We start from the raw sequence: 23,162 nt of genomic DNA, 5'->3' as shown, positions 1-23,162 counted from the left end.
GTAAAAACTAAATTTTAAACACTCCAGATCTGTCAGTTCTCGTATATGCTAGGTGTAAGCGAAGTAAAACAGCGTTTATGTTCTTGTGCAAAACAGTAATTAATCTCCTATAAACCAGAACTTAGAAAAGATTTTTATAGAATTTGGACGGTGTACCGAATGGATAGCGTATCAAATGCAAGCAATTTTTTTTATTGCATAACTCGGTCATAAAAGCCATTTAATCCTAAGCTTCAATATTTAAACTTATGCGTTCTTGGCTTGGATAGAGGAAAAACTTGTTCGCACAATTATTATAAGCTTTGATAATAAAATACTGTTCATTATTACAGCTAATTTCAAAACACGGTGTAACATTCAATACTATCACTTGGGGTGTGTGCGTACCTGTCGAATGCAACTCTAAGGCCATATCCAAAATCGTTCGAAGTTTATTCAAACATACGCATCTTGGACTTACAATACCTATCAGCGCGGTCAAAGTGGACCCCTGTAGAGTAGCCGGTTTCAAGGAGGACTATTCTGTGGAACATTGTCTTATTATGTGAGTTTTAGGTTATATTTTTTTTGCCTTACGTTTATTATGTCACGGTTCGAAATTCAAACGAGGAACGCTTAAAGCTATAACGCTAAAATTTAAAATCTCTACCTCACCTCGCCTAGAACTTTGTGAGCCTCGCCGCTTTATATATTGAGTTTACTGGCCACTAGAAATATACCGTAAAATTTTGCTCTTTTTAAATGGATTTAAATACAGAACCCTACCTTTAGACCCCATCTTTTCCTTTTTCTATCATGTCAGGGTATATTTAACGGTTATTAAGAAAGAAGGTTTAATAAAATTAAAATGCATATCATCCCTGTCCCATTGTTAGGCTTGGGACTGCGTAGACCGAAAAATAAGCAGTTAGGCAATCTTAATCTATTATTTTATAGAGGTTTTATCCTATGCAGGTAAAAACCAGTACAAAGTTTTCATCCTCAGCCACACTAAATTTTAATATCTCAAATAGTGTCATTGAGGACGAACGCGGAAAATAATAATAATCAATCTAATCCAAAATTCAGATGGCAGATGCAGATATTTGAATTTACTAGTCGCAACCTTTTTCAATTGTTAATTGTTTATGAGGATAGCACTACTAATAATCCGATGATTTTGGATTAAATTTTTTATTAACTTCGGGTTTATGGCAACAGGATAACATCGCTACATTACAATTAGTTTGGGTCACAGGCTGACCAATATTTTAGGTTACTTCTGTATGAAAAAAGACACGATATTCATCATCACCCAAGCTCTACAGCCGTTGGTGCCTTGGCTTGATAATTTCTCCATGGGAGGCGGTTCAGACCGCCGCAGCTTCTTTCCAACTCTGAACTCCCAAAATCCTCATGTCTCTCTCTACTGCATCACTCCACCGATCTCTAGGTCTTTCTCGGCCTCTCCCGTCTCATTTGCTCTCTATCAACGTCTTTCTTTGGGGCTCTCGTAACTTCCAAGCGTTGCACATGCCCGCCCATCGCATTCTTAACAGTTTAATGGTTTTGATGACATTCGGCTCTTTAAAAAGTGTGTTAAGTTCATGGTAGTACTGAATGTCTCATCAACCTCCGTTCAAAAGTGAGCATACCGCTTCTTTCTTTCTTAAGGCCCCACACTCAGCGCCATATGTTAGTATTAGCCGAACCAACGCCATTAACGTTAATAACTTAAATAAAAAAGCAATGTGCTGTTATAGTGTCAAAATTTCAATTTGGTGTGCTACTTAGTATACACCGCTCATTGTAGAATATCGTGTTTCCTTCATCACTAATTGCAAAGCATTTTATAGCCAGTTGCTAAAAACGTCGACAATTTTATACTTAGTTCACCAAATAAAGTATTGGTGATTCGTTCTTATAAGTGGTGTCTTAGTACCTGCTTGTCAAATGACCTTGCTCAATCAAATAGTTTTATTTTTAGGCTTGGATTGGCTTTTGTTGTAGTAGCAGCTATAAGTTGTACAGCCATCAATAGATATCGTGAAACTCATTCCCAAGTTTATAGTGTTGGTAAGTGCTTATTTTTACTTATGACATTTAAATTTTCTGACCAATTTACACCTGATCTATCCCAATCTATAAACTCTTAAATGCAGACAAATTCCATTCCTTTTTAAAATTTGCTATGAAAGGAATGGTTAAATACACGTATGTGGATCGAGTTTTATTTCACTAAGCGATACCTTCCAAGACCTCCTTTACATTTTTCAAACTAAATAACATAGTTACTAAATGAGATTCTCCAAAGAGTAATAGCATTCTTACACGATAGTTGTCATATTGTATTTAATATTTCCAGTAAACAGGATTATCAAAGCATTTTGCATGAAGGAAAATATGGAGTACTTGTACAAGGAGACCAATGATGATATTTCCGTGATGCACGGTATTAGATGCTTAACATCTGGCATAGTAGTTGGCCTACACGTTTGGTTTGTTACCAACTTAATTGGAACAATTAACTTTTTGGATGTTGATAAAGTAAGTGCTCTTCAACTTAGCTAAGCAACTATATAAGCATGGCATGACATTTTGGATGATAAACCTTGTTTATTTAAATTACAATGCTAAGGATTTCAAAATGTCGAACTAGTTGGACCCGGGTTTGATCGGTAAATAAATGTAAACTTAATTCATGTCAATTCATCCACCAATTTTTTGTTCTGCGTACAGTACGTACGGAAGCTGAAATTTTAGTAATCACTGTACAAGTTACCTGTTCCTTTTTAGTAGTCACATGTTTAAAGCAATAGAGAAAATAAAAATTACCGAAACCGATAAATTAAAACTTCAAAACCAGTCAGTTCTGATAAATTTTCTTGAAGGATATTTATTAAATGTGTATTTTTACAGGATACTCATAAATTTCATCTGAATTCTGTGGCACACGCAGAACTCGTGGTTGACACGTATCTTCTGATGTCTGGAATTCTTTTGATTAAGGGACTTATGTCGTCGAACCAATATAATCCATTGCTTTTGATATTGAAGAGATACTTGAGGTAAGCTATATCTATTTATGAATACATAGCTGGGCGGACCTTATTGGATATTGCTATCGCAAGTTGCCTGGCTACCCTGCATCCCAAAATTTTCGTATCACTAGGAGGGTAGACCACTTCAAACGTCCCAGGAAGTTTCTTGTACAGTACTTGTGCGGTACAAATTCCAATTGCCCTGGAATTTGTAAATCCTTACAAACGACCATTCTGACCAGTAGGTCTTTGCTGTGAACTTCTGATACCAGCATGAAATCGGTTTATAAGTCTATTAATGACAACCATACAAAATATTGTAGAGATTAATGCATTTTGAAAATTTCAATATAATTATAAAACAGGCATAATAACCTTAATTCATATACATTTCATATACAAAGCTCTAAAAAATATCTATATCTTTTAATAAATTTAATAACTTAATCTTTGTTATGAATTAAGTACTACTTAATTCATAACAAAGATTAAGTCTGCAAATAGTTTTGTTCTTAAACAATTTACCTTCAAAAATTAATTGATTACGTGGTTTTAGATTCGTCTGGATATTAGGATTGCTAATTCTATTATTAGTACACGTATTCAGACATAATTCCGATGGCCCTTTATGGCACAGGATTGCAGAAGTAGAAATAGACATCTGCAGGAAGAACTGGTGGCTTACATTGCTTATGCTTGGCAATTATGTGGACACTGCAAATATTGTTAGTATAAAAATTATATGCTTGATTACTCAATAAACATGTATTATTGCATATAGAAAATATCTTACTATATTACCTGAAACTGCGTTGTAAACAAAATATTCTATATTTTAAGACTGAAGACATCAACGCCTGTAACGCTAATGCTATTTTCTTGACTGTTCAAAAGGAATAAACTAGCAAAAAATAAAAGTTAATTGATAAGATATTCGTTAATTTTAGGTTCCTATGTTCTTTAATGAACAAGGTGCAATTTCAATCTTGTAAATACTGAGAGCTGAGTTTGAGAGAGCTTTAATGCTCGTCGTCGCAGAAGTATTTTTTGTAGTTAACAGCAAAGCTATTCGTTTGTTCGAAGTACCCACATTTACTCCTATTACTGGCGATAGTTAAGAAATACTCTAGAAAGTTAAAAATAAATGGAATTAATGGAATTTCTTTTAGACGGAGAGTAAAGTTCTTCCAATAAATCGGTATACATAGTTTTGGAAGTCTATTAGAAATTAAAAGAATACTGTGAATTTTTCAGCGTATTCCGGTAATTCTATTTTAAAAGTGCTTTGTTATTATTTTCATAGTTATTATTAAAGGTAAACATGACATATACAAAAATATTATATTACCAAGTAGCACTTAAATAAATCCATTTTCCTCAAGAAATATGACAACCGATGCCGGTTAGTTATTATTATATTCCTTAGAGAATTAATTACCTGGCTGATTAGCACCAAATGTGGATCTGATTCTCAATATCGTACCAAATAAATTATTTTTTGCCGAGATTACATTAATTTGTATACCAATATTACATTAAATTGTGTCGTAACTGATACTTTTATATTATTGACGAGTTCAGTGTTCTTATATTCGTAGCATTTGTAACTAAGATTGAACTTATATAATAATAATTTACTTTAATTTAATTAATCTAATAGACCTGATATAGTGCTAGTCGATCGATCAATGCGCCGTGTAATAATTGTTGACATTACTATTCCACATGACGATAATCTGGTGAAAGCTGAAAAGGAAAAAGTATCTTAATACTTGAACCTTCCTCACGGAATTACCGCCATGTGGAATGTTAAGTTGACCGGTATTGTCCCGATCATCGTTTCAGACAATGGTCTTCTCGCGAGAAGCTTCGACCAACATCTTAAGAAGCTTTCGCTTGGTTGTTGGATCAAGGGTCGGATACATAAGACAGTAGTCCTTGAAACGGCGCGTATTTTGAGGAGGTTCCTTACTCTGGAGGCCTGACCACCGGTTGCTTGGGCATTCAAAGGCCCCGCAAGCGGAGGGTGGATGTATATTTTATAAATTTTTAATTGTGTTTTTTATTTTTTTTTAAGCATAGTTAAGAATTAAAAAAAAAATTAAAACGAATAAATGATAGAAAACAAAATTTACTTTAATAATTCTTGATTATTCCAGTGCTACCCCATTTTATGGACCGTGCCTTGTGATTTTCACCTATCAATAGTTGGAATAATAATATTCTGGTTATTCAAAAAGAATCGTCGGGTTGCATTTGCAAGTTTCACAGTCCTCTTAATTGCCGCTTTAATCATGCCTGGAATTGTAACTTATCAACAGAAATTACCTGCCGTGCCGCCCATGGACATAAGGTATAATTTAATTAGTTTAATCTGCGATTTATATAGAAATAATATAGAAATAATGCTGCATATGTGTAAGTTTGTTTTTGGATAATTAATACATTCAGTAGGTTATTGATCGTTATAGACAAATTCGAATAGTGTTAAACTCTATATAAGATGAAGACTTTAAAGTGCTGGTTCCAATATAAATTGTATCTTTTTGGAGCTAATTTATTACCTTCATCATTAAATAAACTTTAATAAATATAAACAATGACTCTAATTAGGCAGAGGATATAATTAAGTCTAAAGCAACAATGTGAGATGGTCATAATCAAAAGAATAATATGATGCATTAAAACGTTTTCGCATAACAACATCCAAATGAAACCAGACGTTAAAATAATCACGCCTCACGTCTTAGTATGTAAGTGTGTCGAGAATCTAGAAGGTGGCATTAGTTTTTTACAGAAGTATCAAAGACTATCGTAACATCTTATTCAAGAACCCTACTTACTTGTGGAGTCATCTGAGAGCCGGCCCTTACTTGGTGGGTCTCGCTGTCGGATATCTGATGTCCATATACAAGATTGACGAATATAGGAATTTTATCCCTAAGGTATATATTTTAACACAAAACGTAAATACCCTTTTTTTTATTTCACTACAAGTTAGCCCTTGACTACTACCTTACTTGTCTCACTGTGTCGGTATCTACGCCAACATCGTACCGGGACGTCAAATCCCTTGGCGGCACGTCTCTGTCGACAGGGGAGGTTAATAACCTTCACCGAAGCCTTCAGAATAGATCAGAAATAACAAATTGCCTCCGACAGTACCTACTGCACTATTTATTTTTCGATACTATGTTTTCGTATATTTTAACATTTAATTTCTACCCTAACGCAATGGGTGTACGGGTAAATATAAATTCTCCTTGCACTCACTGGTGGGAGAAGCCAGTAGGTGCACGGATAGCTTCCCAATTTTGTTAAGTGCTGTTGTCTAAAATATATATCGTCTTAATATTTCAGGCCTACTCTCTTATAGGTTTCATCGTATCTTTGGGCATAGCCATGCAAATTTTGGTAATGGGTGGTATTTTCCAAAATATCCACAGACCCTACAATGTATGGGAAGCGGCTTTATTCGCTTCCTTCAACAGGACTATCTGGGCAATAGCTATAGCTTGCTTGATTGCCTTCTGCGAATATGGAACAGTTCGTAAGTTCATCTTTATGCTCTGTATTTTTTCATCATCTTTAATTGTTTTATTACTTACCTTTTATCGAAGTTATTATCCATCCACACTTATATTATAAATAATAAGTTGTGTTTGTTTGTAAGTCAAACAAACACAATTTAAATGACTTAGAAATGTCGAATGGCAGCTTAGCTAGGTCATTTAGCTACTTGTTTATTAACATCGAATTGGTTGAAAGGAACAACATTAACATACGAGGTTATTTTTTGTCCTGAAAAACATCAATAATTCCCAAGTTACAGGAACATTAGCATTTTTACACCATATATTGCGGTTTTTCACGCGTGTTAAACCGAGGGATGTAGCTAGTATTGACATAAACCGGATTTTTAAATTATTAAATAACTTAATTTCAGTCAAATTCGTAAAACGAACTCAATGTCTTGCAAAATATAATAATGCGAACACTAGATAAATGGGACGTTGGGTTGGAGCCTCTTCATTTAACTATGTCCAACTATTAATATAAAGGAACCGATTTTGATAATTAATTTTTCATCCTTTAAAATATATTGTAATCGTTATAATATGTAGTCGTTTATGTTTCTAGTGAGCGGTGATAGCCCAGTGTGTAAGGCTTTGGCTTCCCTTTCGGAGGATAGAGTTCCATCCCCGGCACATCCCCGTAAATTTTTATATGCTTTTAAATTTATAAAATTGATTATAATAATATTTTTAGAGTTCAGAACCTTCAAATAATATAGAACAGAACAGTGAGTGGTTGATTGACTAAAAGTTCTATTATTTATTTCAGCTATTATTGGTGCTTTTTTAAAATCACAAATGTTCTTGCCACTTAGTAAGCTCTCTTATGGAACATACCTTCTCCACACACTGGTCTTCTCCAGGGTGGTCTCATCTACACGGGCTCCTTTGAACCATGATATGTTCTTAGTGGTATGTTCATTTCTAATGTTATTATTTAATTGTTATATTAAGGTTACTTTTCACCTAACAGCTAGACACAAAGGAGGAGTCATGTAAGTGTCAAACCTATGTATTTATATTTTTTCCTTGGAGGTGCTAAGTTTTTCTAGAGACCGAACGCGTGGGCCGATTTTAATTATTCTTGTACAGTGCAAACTGAATAATAAAACGAACGTAAAAAAAGAATTGACATCCTCACCCTTTTTTGTAAGTCTTTGTAACAACAAAGACTTTAACTATTAAAAATTTATACCAGCTCATGTTTACCTGACAATGTGTCCCGACTGTCAAGGTCGCAATATTAAATGTTTAATATTATTCTTTTCAGTTTTTCCATACATTTGGTGTACTGGTGTTTTGCACGATACTCAGTTTGTTAATGCACCTATTTTTGGAAGCCCCAATGAGTAAAATCATCAATATTGTTTTCCATAACAAGTGAGTAAAATAAGGCCAAATCAACGCGTCAATCCCGAGTCTGCATAGTAGCATGCATAGTGTTATGGGTACCTATTGCAACCAATCAATAGGCTTACTTTAACGGTTCGCCTTGCTATTGGTCGTAAATTTGCAAGCCACCGTAGACGCGGGTGGCATTCCAAAGCTTTACGATATAAGAATGAGTATACCTACTCTATATTTTTTAACCTTACATCGATATGATAAACCAGTTATTCAATGATAAAAAATTAAAGCAATAACATAATAATCTGCTGTTTTCTGCATACATTTTAATATAAAAAATGAGCATGGCAATAGTACTTCCCCAGACGAGCTCGGTCACTACTACTATAAGAATACTAGAATACGTTACGAAGCCTTGTATTTTTGATTATACCTATATAAAAGTGCGATCAGATATGGAAACTCAAAATTTCTTTTTTAGTTGTATTTACATTAAGGTAATTACTTCATACCGTTCTAATTATTTACTGTCTTTGTTTTCAGGAAAAATAAAAATGACTGTGAAATGAAAGAGCACGAATGCAAAAATACTTTACACGACAAACAAAAGAAAACTTTGTAAAAAATATCACTTTGTTTTAAACTTTGTTTGTTTGCACAAAAGTTTGTTCATTGTTGTACTTTCAAAAGATTCTCTGCTGTTAAATTAAAATATTTAAAAGCTGCGGTTGGTTTATATTTTATTTGCACTGGCAATATGTTGTATTGCATACAGTCACGTGTATCTCCGAAAGAAATAATAACCATAATAGTATCCAAATAGTGAATTTCTACTATCGCTGTCTCTTATACAAAGTTCTTTACGCCCACATGCTCACCATCACATCAACTCATTACTGACCCACTACGGGCACGGGTCCCAAATTGAGAAGTGCTTAGACCGTAGTTCACCACCATGGCCCAGTGCAGATTGTGTGACTTCTCGCACCTTTGAGAACAATATGGAGAACTCTCAGGCATGCAGCATCACGTCATTCTTTCACCGACGAAGCAAGTGATATTTGAATTGCTTAAAACGCAAAAAAAACTTAAAAATTAGAAGTGGTCGAACTCGGCCCACCGAAAGTGAAGCCGCAGTCTTAACCGCTAGGCCAGGGCTTCCCAACCTGCGATGCGCTCCTTCTGTACTTTTTATTTCAAAAAAATCAAGAAAATATTTTTTTTGTAGTCTTTGTGCAGCGGTGTCACGGCCTGTCCCAGTTTGAATATTGTGTGAAGATCACCATCAGCCATCGTTAGGGTGGTATTTTTTCCTTAATTCTTTGTTGAAATTTATTATTGGGAGTTTTATTAGTTTCATAATGAGGATGTTTTATTTTCGCCTATCTTCCAAACTAACAAGTACCTATCTATTTTAAATGGCTAGCTAGGGCGCAGGCGTTGTGACAAATTTCTTAACTTGTAAGTGCCCCGCAGGCTTAATAAGATTGGGAACCCCTCCACTCCTCCCCACCACCTTTTAATAATTTGTATACACCAATATTATGTATACAAATTAATAAAAATAAAAATTGGGCTTAATTTCCGTCCGCCCAATTTTTTCTTTTTATTAATTTGTACCTACCTATTACTTATTTTTATTACTACCTACTGCTAGACAGCGCCATCATGTTTAATTCAAATTATGCTAGCAAGTGACTATGCAGCCTACAGCGGATCGCGCTTGCCCAGAAGATGCCACCTCACTCTTGATTTGAAGGTAGGTACGTATTGCGCGGTTGAGAAAAGGAAATCGGAAGGGCATTCCAAGTATATGTCAAAAAATTTGACAACCTCCGTACTCATCAGCGAGCACTATGGTTTAAAGTGTGGGGTCCCGGTTTCGAACTCAGGCAGGGGCAACTTGGGAATTTATAATTTCTGAATTTTCTTTGGTCTGTGAGGCTTCGGCAGTGGCTAGTTACCACCATACCGAAGAAGATTTGCCATTAAGGGATATAGCGTTCCAGTACGATGTTGCGTAGAAACCGATTAGGGGTATAGATTTACTATAAGTGAGACCGCTACCAGCAGGTGAGATTGCAGTCAAGGTCCTATTTGAAACGAGGAACTGTTTGGTAATAAAAGAAAAACTAGGAAACTATTCCAAATACTTAGTTCTTTAGCACACACACATATCTTGTTAAAATCTGATAGACACGCAACTTTACTACAGTGATCATTTATTTGCTGCAGGTGCAATTTTAATCCCAAATTTACGGCAAGTTTCGGCAGGTTATAAAAAAACGGTATATGCGGTATAAAATTTTCTATTAATAACTTAAGCCTAAAACTAATCAACAATATTTACAAAACAGATACACAACAAACAACATCTCAAAAATAACAAGAAATCAGTCACAAAGGTAGATAAACATCAAGTCTTAAATAAATAGGACGCTTTATTTGTCTACGCATGAAACGCTACTTTTATAAAAAAATTAAACAAGTTATACTTCTACCTTACTGCGGGATTTACGAATAAATAGGATATGAACGTAATGCGAACCTCAAAATCTAAATCAACGAACATTTATAAACATGCATTGTAGCTTTCAAAATGAATTTACCATTTTTTTGCCAATATTTCAACTTATGTGCAGAGACATGACGAAACTAGAGAAACTAATACTACAATAACAAGGATCACAGTAAAACAACAAACTACCATTAAAATTAACGAATCTTGTGTGATCCTTTCTTCGTGTGTATAATCGTTTCGTATACAGGTACTTTGAAAGGTACGGGCTTTTCTACTGGTACGATTATGTGTTTGATAACTTCGAAAGGCACTTCCTTGATTTTGGGGACATGCACAATCTTCTCAACAGGATAAGGGACAGATTTCTCGACAGGGATAGACACTTCTTTTATAATAGGGATAACTATTGCTTTAGGGACGGGAACCTGGATTGGCACGGGATGTGGGACCGGGATTAGGATTGGCTGATGTACTTTAAACTCAACATTCTTTGGCACAGGGACAACAATTTCCTTGTAGTGTTTGATTGGCTCGGGGTTTTCTTCCTCAACGTGGTGATGCACGGGGTACGAATGGGCCTGTAGATCATGTCCTCCGAAACCTTTGCCGTAGTCTCCTTGATCGCCCGAGTCGAAACCGTGATTTCCGAAGTCAAATCCAGAAGAATAATCACTGGGCTGTAACTGGAAGTAATTAATAATATGAGTTTAATATCACAATAGTTTGTTGCAATGAGGAAATATTTAACCCTACATGAAAATCGAGAAAATACGAAATTTCTTGAGTTTTAATAAGAAAGTATGTAACAACCAAGTAATTTACTATTAAACGATGCACGGAAATAATGAAGTGCACCATGTACCTATATGACTTACCTATTTTATATACGTAAGGAAAGTTCATAAAATAAACATCTGAGATATTTTATTATGTAATGTCTGATACAGCAGAACGTGATATGAAAGAAATCTATGACCCAGTTTGGTTAGCACCAAAAACAAAATAAAACGCTCCCAAACAATGGTGAGCGTTCCGAACGAAAGTTATATTTGACTTTTCACTATTCAGTCTGCACCAGTTTATTAGAGGTAGTAAAAAATAAAAAATAAAGCAAAATGGCGCCGGTTCCGCGTAACGGTAACTTAGCGGTTCACCAGAGAATTAATATTTTTGCTCGATTTTGTGTTGTGTAATAGTTATTTAATGTTACATCTACTTCATATTTGAATGTATCTATTATGTCAGAGCACGGTGTATTAGGTTAGGTGGGTATAACAAAAGTAGCATAGTCAGAAGCATAATTAGTAGGTAAGTCAATGGAAAATTAATATCAGATTGCAGAACAAGTTCATCCAAAATCCATCTTCTCCATGATATTTTTGTATAGTTGTTATTAAAAGTGTTGCTTGTTTGTTTTGATTCAAATACTATAATTTTAACTTAATTGAAGATCTTAGTAACAAATACAATATAAATTATTTAAAATAAAGTTTGAATAAATGCTTTGTTTTAAAAAGCAAAAATAACATCATATGAGGAAATTATGTGGTTATATTATGTAGCATCCATTCTTACATAATTTACCGCAAAACCTTCACAATTGTGCCAATTGTATTGTGTAAGTAATCATTAATATGCCTCAATGCTTTCAGAAAATATTCCCCAAATATCCTGTTATGTTAGCCATTAATCGAATAAAATCTGTTTTCTTTCATCGGCCGAAGTAATCAATTCGAGTATTTCATTACATTTCCAATATTCTCACCGCAAAATAACCATTTATGAATATAAAACACCTGTAACTTATAATAAAAATAATTTTACGGCCCGCTTCCAATCCTTAGTCGTATTCGCTGGTCGTATAACCAACTTTACGATCTACCTACATTTTCAATTCGCTTAGATATTATGAATTGTATGTTTTGCAGCATTCTAGAAATCTAAATTCCTTTTTTCAATACCTCAATGCCTAAAAATTCATGTTTTTATACAATATGCCTTTCCGTCCTATATCTACATAACTGTCTGATCAGGTAGCTTAAAATAATATACAAATATTTTAGGAGTTTCCCTGAAGGATAGGATATCCGCGAGAAAGCAGATGAAGTACTTAGATGGCAGACTGCAGAGCGCAGATGGCAGATGGCTTGGTTTGAAGCGGGCTTTAGAAACCTAAGTCCAGATGTGAAGTCATTCAAACTCGATAAAGATCTGATATGATTCATGAATCTTGGAAAAAAAAAGACTGGATTTTTCAACAGACTATAGCCACTCTCCCACTACAGTATGTATATTCTATACAGTTGGTATAGAATATACATACACCCCAAAGTAGGTACCCTACTTCTTACCCCATTCAAGTTTTTAAATCTTTTAAGTACACAATAGAGTACCTAAGCTTAGTTCTATTTTAAATCCCATTATGTTATAAAGCTGGCAAATGCTAGCGACTTTGTCAGCGTAATAGAATAACTGCGCAGCACCCCGGAGGAACAATTTCCTTTCAGTTTCTTCTTATATTTACCTATTTAGTATTTATTTAATCACTGCCATGCACTTTTGAAAAGTCTAAATTGAATCGGAATCTTTATTATTTTGTGTCTTATTCTGTAAATAACTGGCTGAACAAAGGACAACATACAAATATCAGCTAGACTTTTCTAAAAAGATTTGTTGAGTTAAATTAAGATTCAAAATTAATTTATTTCAAATAGGCCTTATAATATAAGATTTTTTGAAACGTCAAGTTTAATAATTAAATCATCAGCGTCATCATCCTCCCCTTTTTATATTCACTGGGCACAGACCAGAGTATTTATTAATTGGAGTAGCGTGATGAGTCTATGAATGAAACCTTCTGCCATAGCTTTAGAGCCTAGAACCTCCTTGTGGTTTAAAAGATTGATTAGCATGTCATTACTATACATGATAATCGAGACTTACAGCAGACAGCTTGACGTGTTTCCCAATTTATGAGGATGGACAATGCTAGATTCCAAACATGCTGGTAATGAGAATTTTTTGACAGAAAATCCCAATATGTACTTTTGGCTCAACGTAGTAATCGTAGCAAGGATCCGTTGTTGAACATGCTTTACAATATACAATTAATAAAACAAGCTGGATTTCAAAGGAATAGAGCACGTAAATCGATATTTGATAGGGTTTTCGTGATCCCCTGTGAAATACAAAGTCCAGAAGGCAAATATCGTTCGCAATTTTAGAAATATTGGGAATGTCGACACACTCTCCGGTTACCAATTTGCGCCACGAAAATCCCTTGATATTTCTATTGAGAACTAATCTAACTTGTTGATCCCTCAAACATTTTCACACTTTCTCTATTGGAAGCCGTATTTTTCAAAATATGACCAATGATTTGATCCCAGCATTTAATCCTTTGCAATTAAAAAAGCTTGGACAAAATGAAAGTAGTTCGAAAACTGAAACCGGCTTCTTTTCAATGTGATTTTTTAAATCCGCACTAATATTATAAATAGGAAAGTGTGTGTTTATTTGTCATTACTTTACGCCCTAAGTAAGCAACATACTAATCCACTTGATTATTGGCATATTGTTAGTTGAAAGGACGGAGAGTAGAACATATTTATTATCCCAGTTAAACAAACGATTCTCACGGTACTCGTATAAATGCGGACGAATCCCGCAGGCAACAGCTAGTACTTAGTATTTTCGAAATCCTAGCACCAACTAAATAAAATATTAACTCAATAGTTAGTGCCATGCTCAGTTTTACACAGACTCATGTGAAACTAAAACATCAGTCATATGCGAATTTGTCAGCACATCATGTAACGGTACATATTCAGCTAAATGGAAGATTCTGTAGCGACATACCTTATAGTTATTAGATACCATGATACAATAAAGAAAAGTGACGTCAATAATTTATTCAACATTCCCGTTTCCCAACGCAAAATTGCTAAAGTCACATCTTATACGAACACTGTGTTTGCTTTATCAAATAAACTGATAACACGATTTAGGTAGTCCCGAAAACTGTGTTTCGTCCCATATCTAATATACGCGACCTCAGTGGCAATCAGAATGAAATGTAATTTGTACAATTCCTATTGTGTTTTCGGTCTGACAGATCAATTCAATTATAAGACCCATTCTCAAACGGAAAAAAAAATATAAATGTAAGATAACAACGCATCTGAAAGATGGCATTACCGAAAATTGAGAATTTCCTAACCAACCACTAACCAAGTACTTATTACTCACTAATTCTACTCGTGGGTTCGTTAAAGTTCCCTATTTCTCAACAATTGTTATTATTACGACATGTGATGCGTGACTGATGGAAATACGAAAAATACATTGTCACATTAATATTATTACTACATTTTCGGTATAGGTTTATGGCATTAACATCAATAGCCTATAACGATCCACTAATGGGTTACAGACCTCTCTGTATGGGAGGATTTTCTCATTATCACCAGGTTGGGCAGACGTTGGTGATCGCAGTAGCTGGTAGTAGTAGCACAGAGGGCACTGCTGCCAGTTCTCCATTATATTCCCTTAATCGCTCAATAAAAGCTCAGACCTGGAATCGTTCTTTAGATCTATCTCAGAGGAATCGTGCGTTTTCCGGGATAACAAGTTGCCATTGTCATTCCGGCCTATAAACTATATCTATGCAAATAATCACATCAGTGCGTTCCTTGCAACACTTTTTGCATTTATAATTTAAAACTAGCTGCTGCCGACGATTTCGTCCACGTTTTACACGGTTTTACAAATCCCATCCCCAGGGAGACAATTGTCCTCCTGGGATAAAAAGTATGCCTATACTATTTATTGTTCGTCCTTTCAAGTAAAGTGCCTAAAACCAAGTTGATTAGTTGCTTAGTTAAGGCGTGAAAGAAGAACAAACATACAAACAAACAAACAGCAACGACAATTTCGCATTTATATTATATTGTTTATTAATATCAAAGTTTCATTTAAGTAAATGAAACTTTTATCAATGAAGTTTCATTTAAGTAAATGAAACTATGAACTAATGAAGTTTCATTTAAGTAAATGAAACTTTTTTCTAATTACGGTTCCCACGGGATTGGTACAAAAGTAAGGTTGTGATTGTATAATTCGCCTTCTGCTCGGGTGATGCCCTTTTTTTCACAATTTTATTACGAGAAAGTAATATAATGTCGCGAAAAGAAATAGAAATGCCAAGCGTGAAATTTCCACATTCTGCCTCATTGGTAGTTTGGTCCTAGTTTCGATTCACGGGTCAGAGGGTAACGGACATGGTAGCATGGATTTGAACTTTGAAAAAAAATTGCTTGAGTTATTTTATAGTTAGTTAGACATACGACCTTAAAAAGGCGTCTAGATGAAAATGGATAATGTGAAGTGGCATGCCCTCGGAAAAGCTTATGTCCGGCAGTGAATGATGAAAAATATCTACGTACCTGTTGATCGTGCTGTTGTAAATAGCTTTCGAGATTTGTGTTATACGGCATCCATTGTTGTTGTTGATGTTGTTGTTGTTGCAGTTGTTGTAGTTGTTGATAGGCAAAGGACGAAGCTAACGCCATGGAGAATATGAACTGCAGAAACAAATTATAATTAAACATCATAAAAAACTGAAATCAGGAATCCATTCTGAAGGGATTTTTTTTGACAATGAAAGCCTCAAAATAAACTGCATTGTCTGGTCTTAAAGTATTTTCCTTTTACACTCGTAAGTGACTCGTTGGTGTAGTGGTTTCTTGTAAATTGCATCTTTTGCTCCGAACAAAGGTTTGTAAATATAAAAAATGTTTTATTTCTCAATAAATTCTCAATATTAGCTTACTAATAAGAATTGCATCACGTGATAAAAATTGCATTTATCACGTGAGCTACGTTCCTTGTCTCAGCTCTTACTAATTATTTTTTATGAGACCTGTTCCAAGCATTGGGATCTCGGAGGTACTTACCTGAGATACTTACTTTAAAATAATATAACCGTAACCAACAAAATATGTTTTTTAACTGTCATCAAATAACGTAAAAGAGACTTCTAACTTCGTCAACACTAATAACGACGTAGCTAATCTATTCTTATAGAAAAAAGTTAAAGTTTTAAGGCAGTCACCTAGTGTGGCGATGACAGTTATATTAACCTACACTACGATACTGCGAGTTTAAACCAAAGCCTAAAAAACTCACTCAACGGCTCTTAATACAATAAACTAGCCAGATAACGGACTGTAGTATGGCTGTTACCATCTGAGTTGCTAGGTCTCAAATCTCTTTATTTTTTGGTGCGCTTCTCAAGCTGTGTAGAAGGGTTATTGATGTTTATGGACGACAAAGATGGTAACGGCGATATTATAACACCAGGCATGACGTAAGTAATGTGCTTACTTGCGCTGATGACGAACCGCAATGGCTATTTTATTATATTTTTAACAGAGTTAGAAAAACGGAAGAGGTTATCATTCGGTTGTATTTATTATTTATTATAATGCCTATCCCACAAGCCGACGGTAAAATATATTGACTTGAAGTTTTAAAAGAATTATACGAAGGTCTAAAAGAAATAAGCGATGTTTATATTTGCATGTATGCAGTGTGCGTTCAGACTAAAGTATAGACACTATATAATAAATGTTCAGCTATTAGGTCGCCGGTCGCAGCGTGACCTATGAATCACAATCAGGCGTAGAGCTTGTTGTATGCAATAACTTAGCCAATGTCGTTGGAAGCTCCGGAGCAACATACGGGTGAAAATTGCGTTTGATACAAAAAAAATGCGTGATATAGAATTAGCTAATATAAAGGAAAACTGACTGATATACAAAATATAACAATACACCAGACACGAACGACATGAACACAAAAAATAATCGATGAAATCACATATTCGCTATCTAAGAGCTGATCTAATGCATTCGTAGATTTTATGAGTTTTCTGATAAAATGAATGAAAGTCGAAAAATAAACATTTTTATACAAGAAATATGTGACGTATTAGTTGTTTGTTATTTAATAGGAAGTAAACCCAAATAATGGGGAAAAAAATGTACAGTGGATTAGTTTCTTTCACTTCCCGTATTACAACAATAAATAAGTATTGTTTAATCTCTTTTGAAACTTACATTATGCATCTAAAACAAGTACCTAAACATTAGCTATTACGCATCTAAAGAACAATGAGGTCTCGGGTTGTATGAACATTGGTACTACTTGAATAGTTGTCGAAATAGCTAAAAGAGCACTTCAAATACGAACTCTGAATATGTTAATAACGTTGAAAATTCGAACCGATGTTGCTTCGCATTCAACCATATTAATTTTATTACGCGTTATTAGATGTAGGTTTGCGTTTTTTTGTTTTTGATGCGAATAGAATGAGTGCGGTAAAATACTCATCCGTATATTTCAGTGCGAGGAGCTAAGCTTTTTACAGCTCGCTAACATCGTCTATCTGAAGCATAGTGCACGACCGAGGATATTTATAGAGGAATTATATGGACCAGTAAAGTCGCTGTGACCTAGTATGTGCTATGTGAATGTCACTGTGACCCAGCGATACGGCAATCCTTAAAATGTTTTCCTAAGGATCGTGGATTCGGAGCACTAGAATGGACTATGCAACTAACAAAAACTAACGACCTTAGGACGTTTAAATCCAGGCGAAAAATTTAAATAAAAGAGTGGTATTTAGAAAATTTATATTGACTGTGTAAGGTGGCGTTGCCATAAAGAAGGTATTTAATATCGATTGCGTTGGTTAAACAGGCCAAGTACCTACCTAGATAATGTTGATCTACTGCGTTAACTGGATGGTTTAAGACTTTGAAGATTTTAATACCTTTCCTCAGAACCTCATAGAGTTTTTAATAATGTTAATTTTTTTATTTGGTTAAAAAACAACTAAAAAATTAAAAAAACTAAACTAAGCTACTAAACTAGCTTATACGATATTAAGTCAAACTGTTCATCAACTTATACGTTAACACGGTATGTAATTTAATGATAATATTGAAACTCTATTCAACCAACAAATTAGCTATGAGATAAACTAGATATAGAACGCGTCACCCATGCGATGGACCGATCAGATCGAAATTGCAGTGAGAGGTCCCTTGCATGAGTTTACAAGACTATCTGCAAATAAGGAGAAGTGAAAAATGAATGTGAGGCCAGTAATAACTGCCACAAACAATGTCCTAACGTGATGACCACGACCACTCTGGCAAGAGTTTTACGACAAAGAAGATAAGATAAACAGACGTACACGCAACTCATGTGATGATATTCTGGCTCGAAACGTACCGTAAAACGTACCGCTGACGTAGTGGCCTACCCAATACCCATGCCTGTATCTCACTCACACGCATGGTATGAGAAATAATATGTACCAAATAAGGTAAATCGCACGGTATGTATTTACATTAGTTTAGTTACTTTAGCTATGTATTTGATACATAAATAGAAACGTTATAAACGATGCTTTTACTACTGCATGATAAATATGTCATTGTTCTTAGTTCCATCTTGATAATTGTTAGGACCAAGCTCTGGCGATGAACATAAAACAGTTCCTCAAAGAGGTAATGTATATATCTACATATTATAGTGGCAATTTATTTTATCTCCATATGTAAGTTCTTTCATAAACCACTGTTTTTTTTTAATCCAAATTATTTTAACTTTACTTTAAATTTAAATCATAAATTCTCATTAAGTTTCAACTCAAAATTCAACTCTGGCTTTGCGTCCTACCTGGATTTAAACCAAAATGAATATTTAATCCATCGAAAATATTTTAATTAAGTATTTCTGAACAGGCAACACTTGCACACCGCAAACACATTTCGATTTTCGACGCAAATTAAAATAAATTTGTTAATTTTAATTCATTATTTACACTCACATATGTTTGTAGAGAGAACATTTTGATGTTGAGTTTCCGAACGACAAAGTTACTATGGTGTCACAATATCTAACGCGCCATTTTATAGTGAAGTGACAGGTTCAAATATTTTCGCGCGTTCCGGAACCATTTTTTAACTGTCTAACCAATTTAAATTGATCTTTCTTTCGCTTACATCTGTTCGAGTCGATCGACCTACATTTATTTGTGATTCCAATCCAACGTCCAGCATAAGTTGAAACTTGAATGCGGTTGATTTGAAGAAAAAATAGACCATACTTTGTGGTCAATTTATATCATCCAATGTATCTTTTTGTTAACATTTCTCGATTCTCTACCTATGGACGTTCTACATAATTTGTTTTTAACTTTTAGCTTATAATGGGCACAATATTATTATATAAGATTAGCCTTCGGTCTTCTAGTGTACATACCTACCTACCTACTTGAAATTGGTACATCTCGAGACACGAAAACCTATTCTATATCAATACTTCTATATTATAAAGAGGATAAATTTTGTTTGTTTGTTTATTTGTACTGAATAGGCTCTGATATTACTGGACCGATTCTAAATACTTCTTTGCGAAAAGATAGCTAAACTATCTCGGCGTAACATAGACAAAAGTAACATACAAAAAATTGGAGATCCTTAAGAAAAGTGTTCTCATGTAATCCAAAGTAGCGAAACTTTGCCTACGATATTCATTACTTGGCGAGCGCTGAGAAAACTATTGATAATACATTAAGTCGCATTAGCAGCTTTTGTGTGATCAAATTTTATTCCATCGCACGTAGAAACAAAAGTTGTATATATAAGTATCGCAGTATTAATTCTAATTCAAATAAATGGTTGGTTCATCATATAGCAGTAAAATAATTTTTAATTCATTCAATCGGACATTTAGAAAAGTTCAGTTCAGTTGAATTTCTTATTAGATATATATATTTTTTTATCAACACAATAATTGAAAAAATAATTTATTTATATAATAATAAATAATAATCCCCGAAACCACTCTCCTAATCTTCGAACTCGAACTGTCACTGCTAAGTACCTACAGGCCTATAGGTACATTTTATGGTCTAAGGGACAGATAAAGAACACCAGCCATCCAGATGATGGGGATGAATGATTAGTTTCTGCGTTGCGGAAAAAAGTGACGGAAATATAATTTCGACCAACTCATCAGAACTTAGGTACCTACTCTAAATACCTATCATGGTCATTATTTTGAAATTTTCGCAACGATTGTATTTTGACGACCTCCTTTGCGCAGTAGTGAGCGCTGTGGTGTCTAAATGGAAGGTCCTGGGTTCGATTCCCGGCAGGCAGGGGCCAGGGGCACTTTGGAAATTTATAATTTATGAATTTTTAGCTGGTCTGGTTTGGTGGGAGGTTTCGGTCATGGTTACCACCTTGCCGACAGAGACGTGGCACTAAGCGATTTAGCGTTCCGGTACGACGTTGCGAAGAAACCATTGGGTGTGGGTTTAATTTAACTGCCACAGCTGTAACAGGCTAGCCCGTTACCATCTTAGACTGCATCACCACTAACCAGTGAGATTGCTTGTAGCAGACAAAAAAAAATTGGAAATTCCTTGGAAAAACTTCCAACGCCTCTCAAATGTTGGATGTCTCAGATGCAACTGTTACTTCCTATTTAGAACAGGTAATACGTAGGTAGGATACTTTCGCTGTCGAAAGAGAAATATGACGTACAAATATGTAAGACAGTATTGTTCTCTGCAATTGTCTTGTCTTATCGAGATCGGATCAGGAAGACATCAGCTTCCGCCTCGCATTACAAATGTTCTAGATTTTGTTTTGTTTTACAGCCAAATTGCTAGAATGTAGGTAGTTGGAACTCTTAGACGTTGCAGTTTTATTCGTAGATTAGACATTTCCTAAAATCACTAACTTTATTCTTGTTTGTAGGTACTTTTGGATATACCTACTGGCTTGGCAGTCTAATTATTAGCATGCTTGACTACAAATCAAGAGTTCTGTGAGCCCGAGTCGGGCGATTATTGGTTATATATAGAGTTTCCTATTAAAAAATTCACAGGCGAAAGTAAATAGCATTTTCAACCCAACCATTTTTATCGTAGAGAAAACCAGTCTGTTCCAGTTATTAAATCACTAACTTTAAACCTTAAAACGATTTCTATACCGCAACGCACCAAATGGTTAAATCGCGTATCGTAATTAAATCTAAAGAAACCAGAATCTGTCGAAGCCTCCCAAGAAACTAAGAAATTATGACCAATCAATAAATATAGCCTATTTGGAAATTATAAATTCCTAATATTACCAGTGTTAAACTCCAAACATAATTTCGAATTTCAATGCAAAAGAGTTAAAAACTGTAAGGCTAAAATCTAAATTTCGCTAAATCTAAATTAAAGGACATGCTCAGCCAAAGTTTACTGTTAAAACTAGAGACATTTAATGATGAAAACATAATTTTGTCTCGTTTTCACTATCTTGAGGTAAGTCTCAGACGCTCATGACCTCAGCTGAAATACGGACAAGACTACGTGGATCGTGATAGAATGAATAAAAAAATTAACTTGAAAACAACCAGCACGTTTTAGCTTTAATGGAAGAAAATTATATTCTTTAAAGAAAAGAAAAGTTCGCGATCGCCATTTCTGTTACTGTTTAATTTCACGATTGGGCTGCAACGTTATATGTCCACGTAGGAATTGTAAGCCGCTGTTAAGTGTACCTACCTACTACGTTATCTAATATTCACGTTGATTGATATTTTATTGCAGCCAACACATAGCGTCTATTGCCGGTAGGTACAAATGTTACACAAACATGCTGATTTGTAGGGTACCGTAGGTACGTATCGTATATAAGTAAGAAGTGCCGTTTATGCAAGTTAAGTACGCATCGTATACAGAAAGCTAGTGTATTTTATGTAAGTTAAGCACGTCCCATATACAGTTACAAAGTTTAGTACGTCTCGTATATACGTAGTAAATATCGTATATGCAAGTTTGCTACGTCACGTAAATAGGTCGCAAGTGCCTTTTATGCAAGTTTAGCACGTCTCGTGTGCAGGTCGCAAGTGTCTTTTATGCAAGTTTAGTACGCCTCGTATACAGGTAGCAAGTATATTTTATGCAAGTATAGTACGTCTCGTATACAAGTCACATATGTCTTTTATGCATGTTTAGTACGTCTCGTATACAGGTAGCAAGTATCTTTTATGCAAGAACCTATAGTACGTCTCGTATACAAGTCACAGGTGTCTTTTATGCATGTTAAGTACGTTTCGTATACCTACAGGTAGCAAGTATCTTTTATGCAAGTATAGTAAGTCTCATATACAAGTCAAAGGTGTATTTTATGGATGTTTAGTACGTCTCGTAAACAGGTCGCAAGTGTCTTTTATGCATGTCTGGTACGTCCCTTATACAGGTCCCAGAAACAGCTTTCCACATCTTAGTGAAGCGAAAACAGGTTTATACAGGTGCGGCAACCCAGGCTGCTAGCAAGTCATCACTCTGTTCCCGCTTCAAGTGCGTTTTATGCAAGTTTAGTATATTTCGTATACAGGAAACAAGTGTCGTTTATAAAAGTTATGTTCGTATCGTATACAGGAAGCTAGTGTCTTTTATGCAAGTTAAGTACGTATCCAGGAAGGAAGTGGCGTTTATGCAAGGTAAGTACGTAACGTATACAGGAATCTAGAGTCTTTTATGCAAGTTTAGGACATCTCGTATACAGGTCGCAAGTGTCTTTTATTCGAGTTTTTTACGTCTCGTATGCAGGTCACAGGTGTCTT

The 23,162-nt window shown here is 34.9% G+C and overlaps 2 protein-coding genes across 3 annotated transcripts in view; one reads left to right on the top strand and one right to left on the bottom strand.

Moving 5' to 3' along the window:
• The window catches only part of LOC120629948, a 30,196-nt gene extending 21,632 nt beyond the window's left edge, over positions 1-8,564 (top strand). Inside the window, exons 18-28 of the mRNA XM_039899082.1 lie at positions 333-544; positions 1,967-2,055; positions 2,345-2,526; positions 2,899-3,047; positions 3,577-3,745; positions 5,180-5,373; positions 5,818-5,965; positions 6,381-6,570; positions 7,365-7,507; positions 7,866-7,975; positions 8,486-8,564. Of these exons, the coding sequence (XP_039755016.1) occupies positions 333-544; positions 1,967-2,055; positions 2,345-2,526; positions 2,899-3,047; positions 3,577-3,745; positions 5,180-5,373; positions 5,818-5,965; positions 6,381-6,570; positions 7,365-7,507; positions 7,866-7,975; positions 8,486-8,564 (1,665 nt within the window). The remainder of the gene's footprint in view (positions 1-332; positions 545-1,966; positions 2,056-2,344; positions 2,527-2,898; positions 3,048-3,576; positions 3,746-5,179; positions 5,374-5,817; positions 5,966-6,380; positions 6,571-7,364; positions 7,508-7,865; positions 7,976-8,485) is intronic.
• A 2,087-nt stretch (positions 8,565-10,651) lies between these two features.
• LOC120625880 lies at positions 10,652-19,398 on the bottom strand. 2 transcript variants are annotated; one of them, XM_039893146.1, is made up of 3 exons: positions 19,363-19,398; positions 15,908-16,045; positions 10,652-11,146 (listed from the first exon to the last, which is right to left on the bottom strand). In XM_039893146.1, the coding sequence occupies exons 1-3, from the start codon at positions 19,381-19,383 to the stop codon at positions 10,658-10,660; spliced, it is 648 nt and encodes a 215-aa protein (XP_039749080.1). In that variant the 5' UTR covers positions 19,384-19,398; the 3' UTR covers positions 10,652-10,657. The 2 variants fall into 2 exon arrangements, with proteins under 2 accessions (XP_039749080.1, XP_039749071.1); XM_039893137.1 differs by lacking the exon at positions 19,363-19,398 and having other exon boundaries at positions 15,908-16,102.
• Positions 19,399-23,162: the final 3,764 nt, after the last annotated feature.

The sequence above is a fragment of the Pararge aegeria genome, chromosome 1 (genome assembly GCF_905163445.1).
Source record: "Pararge aegeria chromosome 1, ilParAegt1.1, whole genome shotgun sequence".
Classification (NCBI taxonomy): domain Eukaryota; kingdom Metazoa; phylum Arthropoda; class Insecta; order Lepidoptera; family Nymphalidae; genus Pararge; species Pararge aegeria.
Note: the sequence above shows the minus strand (reverse complement) of the source record. Positions and strands in the feature narration are given on the sequence as shown.

What these genes read in the sequence shown, in the direction of transcription:
- LOC120625880 (XM_039893137.1), bottom strand. Translation starts at nt 16,075, where the DNA reads ATGATGTTTAATTATAATTTGTTTCTGCAGTTCATATTCTCCATGGCG. An exon ending in TACAACAGCACGATCAACAG is followed by an intron (nt 11,147 to 15,907) that starts GTACGTAGATAT and finishes AATTACTTCCAG; the next exon opens with TTACAGCCCAGTGATTATTC.